The sequence below is a fragment of the Myotis myotis genome, unplaced genomic scaffold (assembly GCF_014108235.1).
Source record: "Myotis myotis isolate mMyoMyo1 unplaced genomic scaffold, mMyoMyo1.p scaffold_m19_p_10, whole genome shotgun sequence".
In the NCBI taxonomy this organism is placed as follows: Eukaryota; Metazoa; Chordata; class Mammalia; order Chiroptera; family Vespertilionidae; genus Myotis; species Myotis myotis.
Window position 1 is genome coordinate 36,746,177 of NW_023416314.1, and position 12,773 is coordinate 36,758,949.

The 12,773-nt window shown below is 41.6% G+C and overlaps 1 protein-coding gene across 1 annotated transcript in view; it reads left to right on the plus strand.

Annotated features, from left to right (window-relative positions):
• Positions 1-12,773, plus strand: part of GDPD4 (glycerophosphodiester phosphodiesterase domain containing 4) — a 77,461-nt gene that overhangs the window by 30,631 nt on the left and 34,057 nt on the right. Inside the window, exon 9 of the mRNA XM_036324068.1 lies at positions 5,846-6,002. Coding sequence (XP_036179961.1) covers positions 5,846-6,002 — 157 coding nt within the window. The remainder of the gene's footprint in view (positions 1-5,845; positions 6,003-12,773) is intronic.

The following is a 12,773-nucleotide window of genomic DNA, read 5'->3' on the forward strand; positions in this document are numbered from 1 at the left end:
ACCAGCTGTGACTACAGTGGGAGAGCTGCTGTGCAGGAGATACCCTTATGGAGCAGGACTTGCTTCACTAGGGCTTTAGTACTCACTGAGTCTGCCCCTTGAGTGTGTCGCTTCTGGATGTGTAGAATTGTAATCTTATATGGTCTGACACTGACCACTGGGTACACTGGCTCTTGGGTCTCCAGGAAGGTATAAAGTCAGCCATTGCCTGGGGCCACCCAGCAGGAGCTAGAAAGATCTGAAGATGCCTCCTCTTTGTATGGGGTTTGGCAGCACCCAAATGAGGCCCCGCTGTGAAGCAAGGCAGGCTGGTGCTGGTGCTGGATCTTGGGACTTTTATTGATAGGTTTGGGGCTCCCTGACTCAGTTGCAATTTGTTTGACAGGTTTTAGCCTGAGCAAGGACAGGCCATTCATATGCAAAAGCCACTGCAAGCAGCTTGGATGGGGTTGTAAATTGGATGGGGTGGGGTGTCAGGGAATCACCAGGGAGGAGCAAACAGAAATGGCTGCCAGTCAGCCCTGCAACTGGGAAGGTCCCAGCATAAGAACAATGACCACTGCAAGCACCTCCATCTGGGAGAAAGCTGCCCCCAAGTTCCTGCTTTAATGTCAGACAGTCCAGTTTCTCCTCATATGTGTCTGGACCCTCTCCTCCCCCAGCTTCGCCCAGCACTGGAGCTCAGAGGAAGCAGGAGCTTGTAAGTTCAGTTTGTGTGCTGGCCTTTTAAGAGCAGCTGGGTCTCCAGCAGCCTCTGTGTCACTAAGCCCCAGTCCGCACTGGTTTTTACAGCCCATAGTTCTTACTGCCCATAGGGACTACTTTTCTCAGCTCTGTGACCCTGGACTGGGCATCTGGTAGGGAGCGGGACCCCTTGCTCCTCCAGGCAGCCTCCACAAAGACAATCTCCCTCCTGACTAAAAAAAGTGGCACTGGTGGGTGCTGGACCAGCCCATTCTGCACCTCTGCACCTCCTCTCACTCTCAGTATGCTTTCTTCTTTACTTCTCTAGTTGTAGGACTTCCATTCAGCCAGCTTTCTGGCGGTTCTGGATGATGGTTGTTCTGTATTTTAGTTGTCATATTGATGTGGTTGTGGGAGGCAGCGAGTACAGGCATTTGCCTATGCCACCATCTTCCATAGTGTTTTGATTACTGTAACTTTGTAGTAAGTTTTGAAGTTAGGAAATGTGAGTACTCCAGTTTTGTTCTCTTTTTAAAGATTGTTTCGGATATTCAGGATCCCTTGAGAATCTATATGAATTTTAGAATGGGCTTTGTTCTGTTTCTTATAAAAACATCATTGGCATTTTGATAGTGATTGCATTGAATTGGTAGACTGCTTTGGGTAGTACCGATATCTTAATAATGTTAAGTCTTCCAATACATGAAGATGAGATGTGTTCGAATTTTTTAAAAAAATATTTGTATTGATTTCAGAGAGGAAGGGAGGAGAGAGAGATGGAAACGTCAATGATGAGAGAGAATCATTGATTAGCTGCCTCCTGCATGTCCCCTAGTGAGGATTTAGCCTGTACCCTGGGCATGTGCCCTTGACTGGAATTGAACCTGAGACCCTTCAGTCCACAGGCTGATGCTCTATTTACTGAGCCAAACCAGCTAGGGCAAGATGAGTTCCAATTTTTAAATTTCTCTCAGCAGTGTTTTTTAAATTGCACATCCTTGGTTAAGTTTTTTTCTAAGTATATTATTCTTTTTGATGCTTTTGTAAATGGAATTATCTTTGTAATTTCCTTTCAGATTGTTCCTCATCTATAATAATAAAAGCATAATATGCTAATTAGACCAGACAGCCAAATGACCTTCCAGATGTCATTCTGGATGTCCTTCCAGATGAAGCCGCAACGGTGGGGGCTGAGGCAAAGGCAGTTAGGGGAGATCAGGCAGGCAGGCAGAGTGGTGAGGGGCAATCAGGCAGGCAGGCGTGCAGTTAGGAGCGATCAGGTAGGCAGGCAAGTGGTTAGGAGCAATCAGGCAGGCATGCAGAGTGGTTAGAGGCGATGAGGCAGGCAGGAAGAGTGGTTAGGGGTGGTCAGGCAGGCAGGTGAATGGTTAGGGGCAATCAGGCAGGCAGGCAGAGTGGTTAGGGGTGGGCAGGCAGGCAGGCCAGTGGTTAGGAGCCAGCAGTCCCGGATTGCGAGAGGAATGTCCGAGGCAGTTGGACATCCCTCGAGGGGTCCTGGATTGCGAGAGGGTGCAGGCTGGGTTGAGGGGAACCCCCCCGCCCCGCACTAATTTCGTGCACCGGGCCTCTAGTTACTGTATAGTAATGCAACTGATATTTGTGTTTTGACTTTGTGTTCTGCTAGTTTGCTGAATTCATTTATTAGTTCTGGTTTTTTTATGGGAATATTTACGGTTTTCTACATATGATTTTATCATCTGAAAACAGGTAATTTTATTTCTTTCTAATTTTTATGCCATCCATTTCTCTGTGTTGCTTATTTGCCCTGGCTAGAACTTCCAGTACTGCTGTGAAAAGAGGAAAAAGTAGACCTTGCCTTATTTCTTGCCTTACCTTCCTTTGTTCCTAGTGGGAAAGTTTTCAGTTTTTCACTGTTGAATATGATGTTCACTGTAGGTTTTCTTATGTCTGTTGTTATGTTGGGATGTTTTCTTCTATTCCTACATTATTAAGTGGTATTATAAAAGGGTGTTGAATTTTATTAAATGCTTTTTCTGTGACTATTGAAATTATTATGTGTTTTTTTCCATTCATTATGTTAATATGATGTATTGCACTGATGGATTTTGTTATGTTGGACCATCCTTTCATTTTAGGAATAAATTGTTTTTGGCCATATTTTATAATTTTTTTAATACACCGCAGAGTTCTGCTTTCTAGTATTTTGTTAAGGATTTTTGCATCAATGTTCATAAGGGATGTTGTTCTATAGTTTTATTTTTTTTAAAGTTGATTTTAGAGAGAGAGGAAGGGAAAGGGATAGAGAGATAGAAACATCAATGATGAGAGAGAGTCACTGATCGACTGCCTCCTGAATGCCCCCTACTGGGGTTTGAGCCTGTAACCCGGGCATGTACCCCTGACCAGGAATCAAACCAGTGACCTCTTGGTTCATGGGTCAAAACTCAACCACTGAGCAACACCGCTGGGCTGAGTTTTATTTTCTTCTAGGGTGTTTGTTTGGCTTTGGTGTCGGGGTATTCCTTAGACTGTTTTATATGATCTTTTATATTTCTGTTCCTTAGACTCAATAACTTCTATTGTCATATCTTGTAAGTCACTGATTCTTTCTTCTGCCTGCTTAAATCTTCCTTTGAATCTCTTTAGTCAGTTTTTCATTTCAGATATTGTACATTTTAGCTCCAAAATTATTTTTTGTTTCTTTTAGGTTTTTAATTGTTTAATAATATTGTTCTTTCATTCATACATTGTTTTCTTGACTTTATCTACATCTTTCTTTACTTATTTGAGTATCTTTAAGACAGTTTTTTAAAAGTCTTTGTCTAGTATATTTGCCATCAGCTCTTTTTCAGAGACAGTTTTTGTTGATTTATTTTTTTCCTTTAAATGGGCCATGCTTTCCTGTTTCTTTGTATGCCTTGTGATACTTTTGGTGATATTTTTTTTGGTTGAAAAATGGACATTTGAATCTAATAGAGTGGTAACACTGGAAATCAGATTCTCCTCCTTCCTAAGGATTTACTGCATTTAAAAAAATTTTATTATAATTTGTTTAGGATGTCTCTGTGCCATGGGTTAGCCTGAGGTGCAAACTTCAGATATTTTCAGATTTTTATGATCCCTTTCTTGGGCATACACAGTCACATTCTAATTTCCCTATATATGCAGCTGTTTTATACAGTCACTTTGTAAATTTTTTCATATATTCACTTGTTTTAAAATGATTATCTTTAATGTCTGGCTTTCAAAAGGAGAAAAATGAAGAGTAGTAAAAAGGGTGCTGGATTTTCTTTTTTAAGTAAACATTTTTTTAAAATATATTTTATTGATTTTTTACAGAGAGGAAAGGAGAGGGACAGAGAGTTAGAAACATCGATGAGAGAGAAAGATTGATCAGCTGCCTCCTGCACACACCCCCTCCTCCCCACCGGGGATGTGCCCGCAACCTTGACTGGAATCGAACCTGGGACCCCCCCAGTCCGCAGGCCGACACTCTATCCACTGAGCCAAACTTGTCAGGGCAGGGGTGCTGGATTCTTAAATCCTCTGAAAGTCACTTCAAGCAGAGTGGGAGGGCTTTGCAACAGTGGGGGGAGCTGCAACAATGGTTGCCCACCTCTCTGTCTGCCCTCAGTGACAAAAAGCAGCAGCCAGCAACCAGAGCATAAACCCTCATAGTTGCAGTATAGGGTCCTTTTTACTACCCTGGTTCTCACCAGCTGCTGTGCAAGCTATTCCAGGAACCTGTACACAGTTGCTTTCGATATGGCTCTTAGTGAGGGTTGGATAGCTGCTACAGGGCTGAGAGCTGAACTGGAATAAAATTAACCCTGGTTTATATCCAGGCTTTCTCCTGCGAATTGCATATTTCCCTAGATTAGTGGTCGGCAAACTCATTAGTCAACAGAGCCAAATATCAACAGTACAACGATTGAAATTTCTTTTGAGAGCCAAATTTTTTAAACTTAAACTATATAGGTAGGTACATTGTTATTAACTTAATTAGGGTACTCCTAAGCTGACCTTTGCTAAAAACGTCCTCAATTTGAGGGGTTGACCTCCGCGAACATACCCCCACTTCTAACGCCACTTCTTCAAAATAGACTCGCCCACGCTGAAAATCGACTTCTGCACATGGGCCACGAAGTTTCAATCGCACTGTACATGCGCGCCCGCACGTGGTATTTTGTGGAAGAGCCACACTCAAGGGGCCAAAGAGCCGCATGTGGCTCATGAGCCGTGGTTTGCCGACCACTGCCCTAGATCAATCAAGGTATCTCCTTCTCTCTGTCTTTCTCAAGCTCCAACCTCTATAGGACTCTAGCCCACAAATTCTAGATGTCTTGACCTCTCCTTAATCTGATCTTTTTCTCCTCATTTCAGCACAATAGCTGGGTCCCTTTTAGGTTCCCCCATCCTGTATTCCACAATCCTGTATTCACCTGCAAGAAGGAAGCCTAGATAATGGTAGAGCTTATTTCATTTATTTGTCTTTTCTGAAATCATCATACTGTACTCCCTGTTGTCCATTGGCTGAAAAAGTTATTTCCTTCATTTCGTCCAATTTTGTAGTTGTTAATGGGCAGGAAGCTAAGTCTCAACCCTGTTTCACCCTCATGGCCATTACAGGGTTTTTTTCATAGGTATTTTAATGGGAAAGGAAGAGAGATTTTTCATAAAGGCAGAGATTCTTTAAGGCCGATAGCAGATGAGAGAACCAGGATGTTTTTCTAATGATACCACCTGATGTGAAGGATGTAGACCAGAAATACTCAGGGCAAGTGCCTAGCTAGGGAATGGGTCTGAAAAACACAGGAAGATTGTGTGGATGCCTGCTTTGCATAATTTTGGGACCTTAGGGCCTTGCCCTAGCACCACCCCATTCACTCTCAGTCACTACTGTACCTGCTGTTTTCTTGATGCCAGAAAACACCTGGATAGGAAAGCTACTCTTTCACCATCGCTGATATGATATACCACAAAAGATTGAACCCTAGGGTCGAAAAATATGGATATCAAAGTGTAAATGACTAGCACGTAAGCCTTTGATGAGATCTGGGAGGGAGTAAGGAACCCTAGTGAAACTTGTGACCTTGATGGGCTTCTGAGAACTCTATGTGCCAAGGTGGCTGAGTTCAGCCTATCCATCCCTTCCCCTCTTTCCCCCCTCTGCCTGCAGTATTGATGAGGTGCCTTTTCTCATGCATGACCATAACCTGAGAAGAACAACCAATATCAGGGAGGTCAAGCCAAACGAATCCTATACAGCAACATCCTTCTTCTATTGGAAATTCCTGTCAACTCTGAATGCTGGCGAATGGTTTGTAGATTCATGGGTAAGACATTCCCCAGCTTAACAATCCTGCATTGATTTCCTCTCCTGTACAAGGTCATGTGCTGCTCCTGGACAAAAAGGCTTTAGATGAAGATAGTCAAGCGTACACATACTTTCATTCCAGTTGGTAGCAGGATTATAGCATTGGGCTTTTCCAGTAATGCTGTCAATCTAATTACTGCTTTCTACAGTCTCTGGAAATTCTGAAGACAAATTTGTGAACTTACTATTGTTATTTAATTTCTTTTTATCCAAACATTTCATAAACTTTTACAGTGTGCCTACCATGTACATGACATTTTCCTAGGCATTTTGAGTAGCTCATACGCATAAATGAGGCTGACTAGTAAACATGTTTATTCTTGATTTCATCTTCTAATTATTCAACAAATATTTTTTGAGTACCTATTGGGTACTATATAGGCGGACTACAATGGTGAATAAACACACATAGTCTTAATGGAGTTCACATGTCAGTATATGAAACAGGTCATTACAATACATTGTGATAAGTGCTAAACTAGAGTTAACTTCAGGTTGCTCAGAAGCATAAAGAACAATTCCTAACTCAGTCTGATGCATGGCTTGGGGATTCTGGAGGGAGGAGATGTATAGGCTAATAAAGGTGTGGTAAAATATAAAGCATGTGTTGTGTGTAGTGTAATTTTGAGGTAAGAGTGAATGTTTCTACCTGAGATAGATGGAAAATATTTTATGGAAAAGTATCATTTTAGCTGAGGGAAGATCATTACTATGGGCAGGGATGGTGGTGTGTTTCAGAGATTAATAGTATACTCGAGCCAGAGGAAATGTGTGTGTGTGTGTGTGTGTGTGTGTGTGTGTGTGTGTGTGTGTGTAAGAAAGAGAGGAAGGGAATAATGGAGGGAAGGTGAGAGAGAAAGGTATGGATGTAGGTGGGAGATAGATTGGGAGAATAATCTGGGAAAACATGTTGAGAGGAAATTATAGCAATGCTTAAATAATAAGTTAAAGATTTTTTTGAAAAATTTAAAGTAAGTAAAATAAAATGTCAGATTTGCATTTGATAAAAGTCAAGACTGCTTTCTCAAGGTAGATTAAAGAAAACAAAACAACTTGCATTTTTCAGCTTATTATATGTGCAGGGGAATCCATGTGACTGAGGTTTTAGCAATCAGATACACTAACTTGAGACTTTGACTTTGAAAATAAACCTCAGAGCGGGACAGACAGCAGCAGGCTGTATATCGCTAGCACCAGTGGCAGCAGAGCACATGCTCTAGGGACCGATCCACTGTGGAAATAGTCCTCTTATCAGGTAATTGTGTAATTGGGAAAATAAATCTTAAGATATTTTTGATTATGCACTAAGGATGAAATGGAATTTTATTTATATTTGGTGTTCATCCTGAGGACTTATTTGTTCCTTTTTCATGTAAAAAATAGTGAAAAGAACTATGTAAGGAAGGACTTATTCACTTCAGATTCATTCTTTTAATGAATAGATAGTTGAAAGTAAATTTGTAATTGTTGTATCTCCTCAGAAAACGTGTTCTCATAGGAGTACCTGGCCTATAAGTGCTGATTCATATGTGAAAATACTGGGATCACTTTGATATTCCAGGTGTCTGTGGTATGCAGGCTCCTTATATGTTTCATCATACATGAATAAATAGACACATACAAACTAGAGATGTTCCATTAGAATTTATATGTTGGATTCGTTAGCCATAGTTAATGCTTTGGCAAATGTGTGTTCCAGATGAAAAGGCTGTTATATCTGATGTATAATGTGTGGCTCATAAAACTTACTTATTGTAAGCGGTAGGGCTGGATATTTTACTCTAATAAGATTGGGTGGTTTTTTTTAAAATAGGATTAATACCTTTATTTTAGCATACTTAGTCAGTAGGCTTGCAGTGTTTAGTTATGCTATTACTGTGGCTACTGAGGACTGTCCTGAAACCTGGGGTTCCAATATGATTATTTAACCTTCACCCAAGGATATGTTGATTTTTAGAGACTGAGGAAGAGAGAAACATTGATGTAAGAAAGTAACATTGGTTTGTTGCCTCCCGTATGCACCCTCACTGGGGATCAAGCCCATAACCCTAGGCATGTGCCCTGAAAATCTGCAACCTTTTGGTGTACTGGTTGATGTTCCAGCCAACTGGGCCATTCCAGCCAGCGCTAAATATGGTTATTTAAACTTTATTTTTAGGTTTGATTGTGGAGATTTCTTTGCTTGCACACTCTGTGCCCAGAGGTGGTTGAAGTGATCTGAGCATATATTTTAAAATATTTGGCTGTTTGGATAATTTTTCATAACAAAGAAATTGTTGTTGTTGTTTTGTGAAGATTATTCTTGTCCTTCTTCATTGGATAGGTATACTTATGGATTGATGATGGTGATAAGTTGATAATTATTTTTTTTTTTTTTTTTTTTTTAATATATTTTTATTGATTAAGATATTACATATGTGTCCTTGTCCCCACGTTACCCTCTACCCCCCACGCCCCCCACCCCCGCTCATGCCCTCACCCCCCCGTTGTCCATGTCCATTGGTTAGGCCTATATGCTTGCATATAAGTCCTTTGGTTGATCTTTCCCCCTTACCCCCACCCTCCCCTACCTTCCCTCCAAGTCCCGACAGTCCAATCAATGCCTCTCCCTCTCTGGATCAGTCCTTGTTCATCAGCTTATGTTGTTCATTATATTCCACAAATGAGTGAGATCCTGTGGTATTTATCCGCTCTCAAGTTCCATCCATGCTGTGGCAAATGGTAAGAGTTCCTTTTTCTTCTTCCTCTTCTTAAAGAATACCTTTCAGCATTTCATATAATGCTGGTTTGGTGGTGATGAACTCCTTTAGCTTTTTCTTATCCGTGAAGCTCTTTATCTGACCTTCTATTCTGAATGATAGCTTTGCTGGATAAAGTAATCTTGGTTGCAGGTTCTTGCTATTCATCACTTTGAATATTTCTTGCCAGTCTCTTCTGGCCTGCATGGTTTCTGTTGAGAAATCAGCTGACAGTCGTATGGGTACTCCCTTGTAGGTAACTGACTGTCTTTCTCTTGCTGCTTTTAAGATTCTCTCTTTATCTTTTGCTCTTGGCATTTTAATTATGATGTGTCTTGGTGTGGTCCTCCTTGGATTCCTTTTGTTTGGGGTTCTCTGCGCTTCCTGGACTTGTAAGTCCATTTCTTTCACCAGGTAGGGGAAGTTTTCTGTCATTATTTCTTCAAAAAGGTTTTCAATATCTTGCCCTCTCTCTCCTTCTGGTACCCCTATAATTCTGATGTTGGTACGCTTGAAGTTGTCCCAGAGGTTCCTTACACTATCTTCATATTTTTGGAATCTCTTTTCTTTTTTCTTTTTCGGTTGGGTATTTTTTGTTTCTTTGTATTTCAAATCTTTGACTTGATTCTTGGGATCCTCTTTTCTGCTGCTGGATCTCTGTAAATTATTCTTTATTTCAGTCAGTGTATGCTTAATTTCTAGTTGGTCCTTTTTCATGTCCTCCATGGTCTCCCTATACTTATTGAGGGATTCATTAAATTTATCGGCGGTTTCCATAAAATTCTTGAAAAACCTTATAACCGTGGCCTTAAACTCTATATCCAATCGTTTGCTTTCCTCCATTTCTGCCATTTGTGACCTGTTTCTTTGTCTCCGCATTTTGGTTGCTTCCCTGTGTTGATAGAGTGGCTTTGTGTGCTAGGTGTCCTGTAGGGCCCAGTGGCTCAGCCTCCCCAGTTACCTGAGGTGGACACTCTTGGTGCACCCCCTCGTGGGCTTTGTGCACAGTCTTGTTGTAGCTATGCCTTGGTTGTTGTAGGATCACTGGGAGGAATTGACCTCCAGGGCAATTGGCAGCGAGAATCAGCTGCCCTGATGATGCTCAGCTGTGTAGCAATGCAAGCCGCTGTGGGGCCTGGGCCTTCTCTTGGAAGCTCTGAGTCTATCTGGCCCGGCTGCGGTTAGGTAATTACAGGTTGCAAATGGCCGGGGCATTCATATGCAAAAGCCTCTGCCGCAGCCTGGGCGGGGCGGGGTCTCAAGGAATCAAAGGGCTGAGAAAGCAGCTATGGCGGAGCCTCAGCCCTGCCCTAAGGAGTCTCGAGTCCCAGTGTCCCGGCAATGGCTGCAAGCACCTCTGAGGGAAAGCCGCTCTCAAGCTCGCCCGCTACCAGACAGTCCAGTATCTCCCCGTATGAGCCCTGGGTCCCCAGAGACTTCCCGGAACCGGATTTCAGAGCCGTCGGGAGCTTGTGTCTCCCTCCGGATTCAAAAAGACAGCCGCGTCCTCAGGTGCCAGACCCTTTCCGCGCGCACGAGCCCCCGTACCTCTGCACTCCACCTCCGCAGCTCCTCTGGCTCGCAGTGTGCTTTTCTCTCCTTCTAGTTGTAGAATTTACACTCAGCCAGCCCTCCTGTAGTTCTGGATGGTGTCCACCTTGTGTTTTTGATGCATTTATCGATTGTTGTGGGAAGCAGAAATTTCCCGGTGTTTATCTATGCCGCCATCTTAGTTTCTCCGATAATTATTTTTTAGTACATTTATTATTCTTGACATTACTTATGAAAATTAAGCAGTTTATTTGATCAGTAATAAAATAAAAATAGATACAGAAGTTCTGGGCATTGTTTCTGGAGGTTTAGCAGAGTTACTGTTTCTCTAGCAAAACCAACATTTCTGTGGAGCTTTTTTATATATTTTTGGGAAAATATAATTCTCATGCCTACAAATAGTGAGCATGAGACCAAGTTTTATTTAACACATTGATAAGGGAACAAGCAGGATGACTGAATCTCCACTCAAAAGAGAAGTGAGAAACCAACATACATACCAGTATAGTCAGTGCAACAAAGAACTGTTGAAATTAGATTGCTAAATTAGATACAAACCTAGAATATTAAGTTGGTTAATATGCTGTATGACAATGAAACCATACCTTTGGAGTTAACTTCTCTACTAGGCAAAAATAATTTGTATCTCCACTGGACAAAAGTCATTTCCATTTTTATAAGTTTTCTCCAAGTTGACACCTAACTTTATGTTCTGGCCCTAATCAATACTAAATAATTTAAACAAAGGTACATTTTTCTAAGAGTCAGATGACCTTTAGGTAGGCTTGTTTAAGAATGTGCTGAGCAGTGGCTAGAGTGTTGGCCCACACAACTTTATAACCAGTGTTTTGAACTCTACATCTATAGATTGCTTGCCTCGGTTTCATTTAGTTTCTTTTCTGGAGTTTTTTTCCTGCTCTTTTTAATTTAAGTCATTTTCTTTGTCTCCTCATGTTGGCTGCCTTCCTATGTTTGTTTCTATGTATTAGGTAGAGCTGCTGCGTCTCCAAGGTTTGGTAGAGTGGCCTTATGTAGTATGTGGTCTATAGGGCCTAGTGGCACAGTCTTTCTGGCCACCTGAGCCAGGTGCTCCTAGAGTGTCCCTGGTATAAATTGTGTAAGACCTATTCTAATTGAAACTTGATTTCTGTTGGCTTGTCAGTGGGTAGGGTTTACCAACACAGTAAGGGTTGACCACACAGAGCAGGTTTGCCTCAGCGAGGCCCTGGTGCCTGCCGAGACCAACCCTTTGGGTGTTCTGTTTGTGTAACTAATCAGGTGGTGCTGTTGTGGTCTGAGGCTGGCCACCAGGTGTGTTCATTCTGGAGCCTCTTGGGAGGGGCACTGGTATAGTCTGAATTCAGTCATCACCTGTGCCCAGCCCAGGGCCTCCTGGTAGGCACTAAAAAGTGATCCCTGGTTGACAGCTGCCTGTGCTGAGCCCAGAGGCACTTAGAAGAGACCACACTGCAACCTAAGGCTGGGTGCCAATTGCATCAGCATAGTGCCATTCGGCAAAAGGCACAAGGTATGGGCAAGTGATTTTCAACAAAGCAAAAAACATACAGTGGAGAAAAGGAAGCCTCTTCCATAAATGGTGTTGGGAAAATTGGAAATCCACCTGCAAAACAATGAAACTAGACTGTTATTTGCCACCATACACAAAAATTAACTCAAAATGGATCAAAGACTTAAATATAAGATCTCAAACAATAAAATATATGAAAGAAAATATATATACTAAACTTAAGGTCTTGGTCTTAGAGAGGATTTTGTAACTTTGACCCAAAATGCAAGGGAAGTGAAACAAAAGGTAAATGAATGGGATTATATCAAACTTAAAAGCTTTGCACAGCAAAAGAAACCAACAACAAAACAAAAAGGCAACCAACCGAATTGGAGAAGATATTTGCAAATAATACCTTTGATAAGGGGCTAATATCCAAAATATACAAAAAACTCATATAACGCAACAACAAAAAATCGAATTAAAAAATGGCAGTGGACCTAAACAGACACTTCTCCAAGGAAGACATACAAATGACCAAAAGATATATGAAAAGATGCTCATCTTCACTAGCTGTTAGGAAAATGAAAGTCAAAATCACAACTGTTAGGATGGCTATTATCAACAAGACAAGAAATAAGTGTTACAGAGGTTGTAGAGAAAAACAGAATCATTATATACTGCTGGTGGGAGTGTAAATTGGTACAGCCACTATGGAAAATAGTATGGGATTCCTCAAAAATTTAAGACTAGAGCTACCACATGACCCTTCTTTTGCATATTTACCTGAAAAATTTGAAAATATCTACACTAATAAAAGAGAAACATGCAAATTAACCATCACTCTGCTACACCACTACACCCACCAGCCAATCAGGAGCGAGTACGCAAATTAACCCAACTAAGATGGCGGCGGCCAAGGAGCTGGAGCGAG